Source organism: Asterias rubens, chromosome 21 (assembly GCF_902459465.1).
Source record: "Asterias rubens chromosome 21, eAstRub1.3, whole genome shotgun sequence".
Classification (NCBI taxonomy): domain Eukaryota; kingdom Metazoa; phylum Echinodermata; class Asteroidea; order Forcipulatida; family Asteriidae; genus Asterias; species Asterias rubens.
Window position 1 is genome coordinate 1,404,823 of NC_047082.1, and position 11,447 is coordinate 1,416,269.

General features: G+C 38.8%; 1 protein-coding gene across 2 annotated transcripts; it reads left to right on the forward strand.

Annotated features, from left to right (window-relative positions):
- Window positions 1-203: 203 nt before the first annotated feature.
- LOC117304375 (protein-L-isoaspartate O-methyltransferase domain-containing protein 1-like) lies at window positions 204-10,374 on the forward strand. Of its 2 annotated transcripts, none has more exons than XM_033788784.1 (7): window positions 204-324; window positions 1,163-1,355; window positions 1,973-2,123; window positions 3,459-3,593; window positions 4,239-4,378; window positions 4,948-5,071; window positions 5,569-10,374. In XM_033788784.1, exons 2-7 carry the CDS (start codon window positions 1,200-1,202, stop codon window positions 6,831-6,833), a joined length of 1,971 nt encoding a protein of 656 aa, XP_033644675.1. In that variant the 5' UTR covers window positions 204-324; window positions 1,163-1,199; the 3' UTR covers window positions 6,834-10,374. The 2 variants fall into 2 exon arrangements, with proteins under 2 accessions (XP_033644675.1, XP_033644674.1); XM_033788783.1 differs by having other exon boundaries at window positions 204-320.
- Window positions 10,375-11,447: the final 1,073 nt, after the last annotated feature.

Sequence of the window (11,447 nt, forward strand, 5' to 3'; positions counted from 1 at the left end):
ATTTGTTGTTGATTTTTGAAAGAAAGTTATTTTGTGCACATGCGGCATTACTTTTGAACAACTATTGGGGGCGCCCTAACTGTATTTTTTGTCTGCCATTTATTGTAATTTGCATAATAAATGAAAAACATAAATAACCTGAGTTCCCGGATGAGTAAATGTCTCAGACAGGTTTGTTTTGAATGACGTCATACCCAGGGTCATTCTGTACAGTAAAAATGTCGCAGTACGTCAATTTTCTACAAGGATAGAGCTACGAATTTGTCCGTTTTCTCCAAAATCGGGCTCTGCCTTTCCGAAGAAGCTCTTAGGGGGCAAGTGTAGGTATTGTAGATTTTAGCTGTTGTTTGTATTTTGCATTCGCGGTTTAGTTTTATGTAATTTAAATGTATTTTGTTGGATGTAAACAAAGTTGATTTGTTCGCTTGTTTTGGCTTTTGGTTATTTTTATTTCCCCAGTCTGTGTAGCATACCACGTAATGACAGAAGAGTATGGGTTTGTTTGTTCGGTTTAGTTAAAACCAGGGAAACATTCATGGAAGGGGGGGGGGGGAGAGGGGATGAAGGGGGAGGGGAGGGAGGGGGGAGAAGAAATTTGATGATTGTAATGACATGATAATTGTTGGAAATGTAATTATGTTTTCTTATGGGGATCGGAACTGCATCCTCTGTCTGTGATTCACAGTCAGACAGACATTCATTGGATGTGTTTTTGTAAGGGAAACATAATTGCAGGTTGCATCACCCGACATTTCCCTACCTAGTCCACAAACTACACAAGTGGCCCTGCTTTATGCATGGAGGTATCTACCTCCATCCATGCTTATAACATAGTTGGCTGGGGTCTATACTTATCATAGTGGTCTTGACAACACAACCCGCTACACTCCATTTTAAGTTCCTTTCGGGATGAGTGCGCGATAAAAGTTCCGTCTACGCGATAAAATGTTGGCTTGAATTTTCCTTTTTAAAGGTAAAAATTTAGTGTTTGAGTTACCAGTATCAATTCTTCAACAAGAGGAATATTTAAAAATTAAATTAAAGTCCATCACTTTAATAAAAACATACAACATCTCTTCATAACCCATGTGATTTTCACTGTAATGTGAATAGACTCTAGATTGACTTATAGTACTGTTCTAATATCTTAACCCAACGGCAGTCTTTACCCAGCGCTTGAACCCCGATCCCTCATCACAATGGGTGGAGCAGTGAGCGCCGGGGAAGACAACAATCATCTCGTTGACAATCTCCGAGAAGCCGATTACATCAAGACAGAGCAGGTGGAGAAAGTCTTCCGAGCTGTTGATCGCATCAACTACTACTTAGATGGATATAAAGACAATGCTTACAAGGTTTGTGCATGGCAACTTTGGTTCACCCAAATTTTGAGTTGGGAACTTTTACCATTTTGGTTTTTCCCCGACAGCTCCCAGACCAAAAACCTTTGAGGGAAATATCGATGTCAAGATTAATCCATGACTATAAAGAGTGAAGACAACAAACATTCGCACACTTGAGATTATTTTCTCTAATAAGAGAATTTGATCAAAAATCCTTTTTGTTCACTTCACTGGGCCATAAACCATGGCATGCTAGAAACCCATACTTGCCTATTTTTAATCTGTTTTTCCTTCCATTTCTTAAACTTTTTTGTAATTACCCATCCAACGTGGCAAGCACATAGCCTGATAACAGGATAAATAGGACATGATGAAGAAATTATCGGTTTGGATGTTTGAGGAAAACACCCAAATGGGGGAAACCCATGCAAATAGTAACACAGTCACAACAAATGTGCATACTGGCTGTCAAAAAGGACATCAATATTATTACACTGTGATGTGACAGCCAGCATGCATGCATGCAGTAACAAGGTTAGAGTTTAAATAATTCAATGTACATGATCATGACGACCGTCACCCTTTAATGTTTGGTCACTGATCAGTGCTTGCCCTGTATTTTGTTTCAGGACCTAGCCTGGAAACACGGGAACATACATCTCTCAGCTCCATGCATCTACTCTGAGGTAATGGAAGCATTGAAACTGGAGCCTAACTTGTCCTTTCTAAACATTGGCAGTGGTACAGGCTACCTTAGTACAATGGTTGGACTAGTCTTAGGTGAGTGTTGTTATTTCTGATTTCTATAAATCTTGCTCGTATGAAAGTGAAAGTCGGTAGTTGCTCTTCATAAAGTCCTATCAATTTTTCGGATTTCACTTTTAATATCGGAATTGAGGTGGATTTCCTCTGGGTCCGCTTGACGCAATTGTTAGTGCTTTATTTTATGTTTTAATGCACTTTTTTACTCCATTTGCTTCTTTTTTTCACTTTTTTTCTTAATCAAAGCGCTATTCCTGCTTATGTTTTTATTGTGTGGTATGTGTTTTTGACTGTACAGGGCTTTGAAATAGTGTTAAATCGCTTTATGAATGCAGTTTTTAAAGTTAAGTTAGTTAAGTTATATTTTCTTGTTGTTGATGAACAGGGCTCGAATTTGGGGAAAAAATCAACAAGACCGCAGGGCTTGTTGCTCAGAATTTTTACTGGACCGGAAGATTTTTGACAAGACCAAAATTTTATTAGGAAAAAAAAAAGTTAACACGATAGAACAGCAGGCCTTTTTCATCCCTTAGGAGGCTGTGAAACCCAATCAATAAAGTTCCATATACCTACTTCATGTCATTCTCGCCGCCTCAAAAAAAAAAAATCTGATTTGACAGGCAAATCACCAACAAAACACTGCAACGTGCAGCATCCATAAAAAAATCGTCATAAAAAGATTGACCAAAAATTGGACAGCAGTAGTCAGAAGCTCATCACTGTTGGTAGCCATACTTAGCAAGACGTTTGGCAACAAGACCTTACTTTTAATCCATGCAACACAGGGATGTGTGGTATTGCATCCAGACCTTCTTAATGCAAGTTCAACACTCCTTTGTAAGGTATCAGACTTTACACGGTCAGTGGTAAACAAACATCGCTGTACTAAGGTGTGCCGCCACGCCGGGTACCAACACATCACTCCCTCGTCCCCGCTCACTCACTCCCCGGGCGCATAAACATAAATGGTTTGAGACTAGATGTACAAGGTGTGGGCATGAGTAAACTGATTGGAAAACTTGTATGCAGCCTGATGCACGTGAAAAATAGACGGATTGACGTTCCGCAGGCGTGCACAGAACACTGATTTGACGACAAGTAAAACAAAAACTTTTGTTTTAAATGAGATTGAAATACATTTTCTAATGAAAGATAATATATTTCATATAATTATTTGTAATAGGAACTATATTAGTATGCGTAAAAAAAACACGACCGCCGGACTTGTTCGGCATAAAGTTTACTGGACCGAAGCTAAAATCACTGGCCTCGGGCCTGCGGTCCAGCGTGAAATTCGAGCCCTGATGAAGGGGCTTGTTTTAATCAGTGTTTTTTCTGGTTTTGTTTTTAAAGGGGCACATGGTATTAATCATGGTTTGGAGATCCATTTAGACGTGATTGAGTTTGCCAAGGGTAGACTAGACAACTTTATCAAGGAGTCCTCTTCCTTTGATCAGTATGAACTCTGTGAACCCAAGTTTGTGCAAGGTGAGGGTAGTTTAAAACTTTGTCTTAGCAGCATTTCCATGACTGAGTTTATTTTTGTTTCAAGTTGATTCTGGGCAGGCCCATCAGGTTTAAATAAATTATAATAATAATACAAGACATGTTTTGTTTGAACTTGTTTATGCCTCTGAAGAAAGTTTGGTTTGGATCGAAAGCAAAGGCCATCTACCCTACTCACTAGTAACAATACAAGTCATTTATATAACGCATAATACAGGAGCCTCTATGCACAAAATACCCCGATAGGCTGAGTGATTTAAGTGTCAAGACCGAGACTTGAACTCGCACTCGGCTGGCTGAAAACTCAAGAGCTTTTTTAAGTCCAATGAGCATCACCTCGCAGCCAAAACACGCCACATAAGACATTCAGGAAACATGAATGTGAGCAATACAAGTAACAAGGGCACGACAGCCCACCACTTTGTTGATCACTGACCATAACGCATTTTGTCGCCAATAAAATGAATGATAAAATGAATAATAACTATTGTTAAAATCCAAAGAATATGGTTTCAATTTGTTAGTGGTTATTCCGTTGAGCTGTTTCCATTTGTTAGTGGTTATTCCTTTGAGCTGTTTCCATTTGTTAGTGGCTATTCCTTTGAGCTGTTGACATTCACTTTGCAGGTAACGGTCTACTGCTGTGTTCTGGGTGCCGTACCTACGACAGGGTTTACTGTGGTGCTGCCTGCCCAGCTGAGCATGAAAACTACATGAAGAATCTCCTGAAGGTGGGCGGGGTACTAGTCATGCCGCTGGAAGATCAGGTAAATCTGCAACCAAATCATAATCAAAGTTGATAACCTGCTTATATTGAATTGTCTTTTTTTAGCAGTTGATCCATTTCTAGCAAGGTTGTGGGTTCAAATCCCACCAAAGTAATTTGCCTGCGTGTTTTTTTTTCACAGAACTCGGGGAAATGTTACTTAGAATACATAGCTTAATATACATTGGTGTGAGGGTTAAAACAAATTTATATACTTCATCTCGATGCAAAACTAACATCTATCAGTTCCTTTTTGGACCAAGACTGACACCTGGCACCTTGATCAAAGATATTGACGAAATAGGAAAACCGCCAACATAGGGCCAGATAGCTCAGTTGCTATAGCGCAGGCACGGTTACCCCGCGGTTGTTGATTCAAATCTCACTCTAGTAAATTTGTCTTTGTTCGACCCCAACTCATTTTAAAAATATACCTGGTCAGTCTCCCTTGTAGTTTATAACTTGACATATGCATTCAAAGTACGTATTACTGGCCATGCTTAAAACAGCTTCACAGATGAAAATATATACCTATGAAAAACAAAAAATCTTCTTCTTTTCTGCCAACAGCTAAAGCAGATCACACGCGTCGGTCAGAGCGAATGGGATAGCAAGAATATTCTGCCAGTGTCGTTTGCTCCCCTCATCCTCCCATCTATGACAGAGGGACAAAGCTTCTCAACTGTGGAACTACGTGAGTTTTTCTTTTTTTGTCTGAAATGTTTAGAAATGTTGCCCTAAGCAACCAATCCACATCCAAGTGTGGCTATTCATATTTTTAACGGCAGCAGGTAACTTTTTCTCTTGTTCTTTCCTGTTGTCTTTTTATGAAGTAAGTTTTGGGATATGCCCTTGTGTAAATACAGTTTTAAGTTTCATAGTGTAAATATTGTTTTACTTTAGCAAAATATTTTTTGATGTTATTGGCATGTTTGACAAAGCAAATTTCCATTTTATGGACAATAAACATTGAAGCGAATTGAATTGAATTGAATGTTTTGATTGGATTCAGTTGGATTGCAGTGGGGAACATATTTGATGGGATCAGACATACCACCTTTAATCATAGTTCAACAGTTTGGGTATTTAGTGTTGGACTGAGGACTGCACTTGTAAACTGATTTGGCTTTGGATTTGGATTTCTACTCGTTGCTTTTTACATCTTTTTTTCTTTTCTTTTCCTGCACACAGCTGAGGTCAACTCAAAATCTCTACAAGACCTCTCTCGCATCAAAATCCGCACAATCATCCGGGACATTGTCAACGTGGAGCACCCTCCAACTCAGAGCGGTAAACGGCAGCCGCGTAAGCCTCCACCACGTCGCATGCCGAACTGCATCATGATACGCAACGTCAGCAACATGCTGGAACTCGCTGGAGAGCTGATGAGCGACTACGACTACGATAGCGATGAGATCTTAGAGGAGGAAGAAGAGGAAGATAAAGAGGAGGAGCAGAAGGAGGAAGAGGGCGAAGACTGGAAGAAACAGGACTTTGAGACAGACGATTCTGAGAGAGGAGAAAGACATGGAAGTGGTGACGGAGATTCCAAAGCGAAGGAGAAAAATGGGAGACGCGGAAGCCATAACGGTCGACAGAGACACCAGAGAGGTCCCGGCTACTCGCCGTCCACGTCTCGTCCAGGTAGGTATGTGGTGGAGTTCAGTCACCACCCACCGGAGAGTAACGTCGAGGACAACCCGCAAGAGCGGGAATCCCCAACGCCGCAGCCTGATGAGCAGCGGAAAACCACTATGGAGGAATGTCTAAGCGAAGCCTTTGAATTTGCCCGAAGTCTAAAGCGGGCATATGACAACGGGCCCCCGCAGGACAGAAAGCGAGTCAACGATGGACAGAGCGAGTGTGAGTCGATGGAAGAGATACAGGGTGCTTGCGCTGATGATCCTTTGTACTCGATGAACGAATTGGCAGACTTTGACAAAGACCCTCACTCATCGCCGGCTCCGCCATCATCCCAAAAGGAGATGAAAAATAAAACGGCACAAGAGGAAGTGAGGAAGTCAACACCGGATAATGGTCTGGCAAAACAGCAAGGTAACATTTCTCCAATGATACATACTCCACCCGAACACGACAATGGAGACGCCAGCAATGCAAAGTCCGTAATGGAGGACACCTGGAGGCGGTCCCGAAGCCCGCCTCCTGTCGATAGCAGACCCTCCCAGATGCGACACTCTTACCCTCTCCGAAGCCGCGACCATCATGCACGCGGAGAGGAGAGTGGTAACTCTAGCGACAGCTCTCAAACCTCCTCCAGCGGGGTGTCTGATGACATGATCTTCGATCACCTGAAGCGTAAGAAGCGTCTTGGAAAACAGAGAAAGAAGGCTGCAGCTCCGCTGCCGTCAGGTCCAAACTACTTGAAGGAGAAAATAGTCCAGCTTCCTCTACCCCAGTCACTCATCTCATATCTCCTATACCACCGCGAGATATGAAGTCAGAACATTTGCCAAATTGACTGGGAAAAAAGTTCATTCGAGAGAAAAATCTCGCCACTTGCAGTTTGAAATGTTCCATAAGAAGGTACTGAAAATCACCGTAGCTTAACTTTCAAACCTAACAACTTAATTTATATCGCCATATGTAAAGTTTACATTAAACAATGTGGTACAGACTTTGGTACTGAACCATTTAAACTTGAATTTACTTGTATATACAACTAAAAAGAAAAGATTTATATTGTTATGGAATGGTTGTGATGTGAATTTAAAAATGAGCTATACTGTAGAAGACAAAATTGTTCTACATGTATGACATAATTTATTTTCTGCTTAATTCTGTTTTGTGGTGTTACTTGACCGTGTTAGGAAAAACTAATTACGAGGAAGTAATTTAGAGGTTTGTTGGGTTGAATTTTTTGTATATATGAAACTCTAGGAGTAATAGGGTTTAAATGGTTTGAGAAGTGTTGAGGTTTTGTAGTTGTTTTTTTAATCTGGCAGCCGTCTTGAATTGCTTAGGAACAAGTCTTTGGTCTTTGAAAGAAAAAAATGAAACAAAACGAAGCGAAAACTTAGAATGATATTGACTATAAAAGGAGAATTCTCCAAAAGACAGTGTACAAAGCATATATTCAAGTCATTTGTCTACAATTTAAACAATCGTACTCTGTAATAAAATGAAGACTTTTGTGCATTCAAAAGTTTTTTAGCAAGTGTAAATGCATTCTGTATATTTCCTCTTAAAATGCAACAGCGCAACAAAAACAAAGAAAAAGTATCTGAATTCTATGGTGTTGAATTGCTTATCATTCTGTGACAGTGGCTTTGGAAATATTTTTCTTGAGTGGTTAAGAGTTTTATACATTGTCAATGTTTTAAAGGTGTTATACAGGATTGGTATAAGGATACAAATTGTTGTTAAATTGTAGTCTGTAAGCTTAATGGTTATGAAGTTTATATTAGAACTATTTTGGTGGCATACTTCCCTCTGAAATGAAGTCATATTTGAGAAAACTGTATTTCAAAAACTTACAAAAATACAGCAGCTGATTTGGGTTGTTACAACCAAAATTAAGATCATTGTGTTGACATGCTGAAAACTGCATGGTTTTTCTCTATGTTCTCCTTGCTCACAACAAATTAAGGTTTGTTGTTTTTGTTTTATATATAAATGTGGCTGATCACACAAAACATGAACACTGTTTGCAGCTATTTTGTCAGCTCTACTAACCCTGTAAAACACCTTAAAGGATAATGCAGATTTTCCTGTAAAATTCAAAATATGCGAACAAAGGAACCATTATCAAAATGTTGTAAAAAACACAGGAATCACGATTAAATAAATATATATGTAACTAAAGTTAACAAAGCTCACTGAAAAGACCGTGCAACTTGTTTATTTTGTTTTGCAATTATGTTGTTTTCTTAGGGCAGGTTGGGGGAATAGTGGCTTTAATAAACTGACTTTGATGATACAAGCATGGAATTTGGCAAACATTCAGAGTATGCCAGAAAGATATGAACAAGATATTTGGCTGTAGGGCCACTAGACTTTGTTCTTCTACATAATTACTTTTTTTGTTTTGCCTTAAAGCCAAATATCTTTCTCGTGACATATTTTGACTGTGAGCCAAGTTCCATGCGTTGATCATCTAGAGCCATGATCCCACCACCTTCCTGTGGTACTATTTATTTACAACACACTTAGATGATTATTGGCTTTATATTCTTCTTTAGATTGTTCCCTTTATAAAATAGAAAGTGCTTCCTGAATATTTCCTACAGAAGTTTAAAGTGAAGACCAGAATTCCATTTTTCCCCAAAGAAAATGAATAGAATGGGATTTGAACCAACGATCCCTTGGTTAAGCATGCCGGCGCTCTACCGACAGCTACCTAGCCTTATGCTGGTGTTCTCCCTAGTCAATTTTTCTTTGTTCAAACCCTAATCCCTCTGCTACTAGCAGGCATAATATCAAAGCAATACCATCAAAGATGCACAACCAAGCAATTTTAAGTTAGAAGTTGCAAAAGAAAGTGGCAAAATAACTCTAGAAATTAAAGGTCAAACATAGAATTGGTATTCGTACAAAAATAATCAAAACTCAAACTAGACTGAAAGCTCACTGAAAATTAAGTTCATGTCAGCACCAGTCTCCCATAGAAATGTTTATGTCTGAAACGCTGTCAAGATGCAGAAGACGTCATAATAACCGAAGTTAAAAACAATGTGTTTGAGAGCTTAAAAACTGTGCATGGTTTTTCCAAATTTGTCTCCCGACTCTGATAACAAACTGAGCCAAGATTATCAGAGATACTGTAGGTTCATGTAGGTGTTGAGTGACATTAAGCCAGAACTCTGATCTATCGAGTTTACCAATCCTGTTGGCCTATAACTTGTCCTTGACCTCTGCCTTGTGTTCATTTATTGCCAGGAAATGTAACTAGCTGACAACTTGTATCGCAAATGTAACATTGTAAGCCTAACCTTTTTCCTGGTTGGTGAGCATTTCACATGGCCTTCGCTGTATTTAAACTTGTGTACATATTAAAGAAACTTGCGTAAAATAAATTTTAAGGAAGAAGAAGTGACAATGATACCCCTGGAACTGAACAGGAACATCTAAAGGCAAAGTATACCTTTGGTTTTGGCAACAGTTCAACTGTATAAATGTAATATACAATAAAACTAACCTGTGAAATCATTTCAAAAGGTGATGGCCCGTAATCTGGAGCAGTTTTGTCCTCAAACAGGAAGAATAATCCGTAATTGGAATATACAAACTGAGAAGTATTTCATGCAGGAACAGTTCTCAGTTGTCTCTCTCTAAACTGATAAACATTGTCACCAGCTGAAGTGCTTCAAGTAACTATAAAATAAATACTAAATAGTAAACTTGCGAGTATACAACCGTGTATAATATCTCTTTTTAGGGAGTGTTGGCTCTGAAAAGAGCCGGTGTGGTCTCGACGTTTCAAACAGTATACTCTACTCGTCTTTAGGAGTATTAACCAAGGGTATACCTCCCTTTAAGTGAACTACATGTACCTATCCCCTAAGAGTGTTTTAAGATTGTCAAGCATAAAATAAACTTCAAACACTCATAGTTTGTGTTCCAGTAGTTCTATAACTCAAGACATTGGTTTATCAGGGCAAATGAAACAAGTAGACTTATTTGTTGTTATGGTCAGGGATTTTTTGATTATCAATATTTGTTGTCCTCTTCAAAATTGATGGTGTACTCCTATAATATGTTTTTGTATATTTTTCTTGAAAGATTTGTAACAATTGATAATTGCTTGATATGTGTTGATATAAGTTATAAATGACATGTTGAATAATATAAAAATTGTTGAGTAATTGGTTAACAGCATGGCAGAGATTTTGTCATTTTTAATTATCATAGTATTAGTACAGTATCAAGTCGTCAGCTGTGCTTTAAGGTCGTTAGTTGAAATTTCATACTCGGAATAACCAAAAGGTTGTAAAAAGTGAAAAAAAAAAACATTAATTTTTTTTTTAAATGAGTCAAAATCAAAAGTAAATGTTTTTTGTAGAAACTGAATGGTTTTTTTTGCCAACAATTACTTTGGAGACCACTCTTGACCAATAAACTCCATTTACCAGGAGCTCCAAAATATGTAAAAACAATTTGATGAAATCCTTATAAACTGCACTAATAACCCTATAGTCTTGATCCAAGGAGGTACCTCTCCCAACTAATGGTAAACTTTTACTCTCTTTAGAAATAGAACACAAAGAATGCCCGGATTAACTGTCGTATCTCCGTCTATCTAACTTCTACATGATCACCATAATATTTTGTAAAACAGCAAAATTAACAAATTAAAAGAACACACAATTTTCAATTTGTGTTCCAATCAAAAGTATTATAATTTCTTTTTGCAAAATGTTCACATTGATATATGGTTGCCAAAATAGGGAGACAGCCAACACAGTTTGTTGAGCGCTGGTCGAGGGTTCAAATCGCACTTGGATCTAGCAAAGCCCTTTTCTTATTGATGGCCATATTAGTGTAATACATGCATTAAACAACAAATGGGACCTGAAGCTACATCCCATTTGAAGGACGAAACAATACTGGGAATTTAGTGTATCGCTTAAAGAGATAAGTGTAATGAATGGGATTCGATCCCCACACTCTGCTGATCAGGAACACAAAGCTTGAGCGCACAACCCAGGTTACAGTTGTAAAATGCAATTAAAATTCCAAAGAAATCTAAGCTGAAGTTTAAAAGGATTTTTTAGGGCGAGTCGTTGTCACCAAAGCAGTCAGTGCAGGGTTTCACTCCCAAGTTTATTGCCTCTGTGTTTTACACTATCTGTATCATTAATGTGTTTGTCAATTAACCTAGAATTAAATCATGCCAAACTCCTGTCCTGCTGGATAAGTGATGCTGTAACAAACTATACTTTGCCGACTCCATTGATTGATGTGTACGAGTCTTTACTATTTGGGGGGGGGGGGGGAGGGGAGGCATCCGGCAACTGAATGATCAAGGCCAAGAGGCTGTCCGAGGACATCTTGGATCATGGTCCAAGAACTTGCAATCACAAGGTTGTGGGTTCGAATCCTACCAAGCTAAC

What these genes read in the sequence shown, in the direction of transcription:
- LOC117304375 (XM_033788784.1), top strand. Translation starts at nt 1,200, where the DNA reads ATGGGTGGAGCAGTGAGCGCCGGGGAAGACAACAATCATCTCGTTGAC. An exon ending in AATGGTTGGACTAGTCTTAG is followed by an intron (nt 2,124 to 3,458) that starts GTGAGTGTTGTT and finishes TTGTTTTTAAAG; the next exon opens with GGGCACATGGTATTAATCAT. An exon ending in CTTCTCAACTGTGGAACTAC is followed by an intron (nt 5,072 to 5,568) that starts GTGAGTTTTTCT and finishes TCCTGCACACAG; the next exon opens with CTGAGGTCAACTCAAAATCT.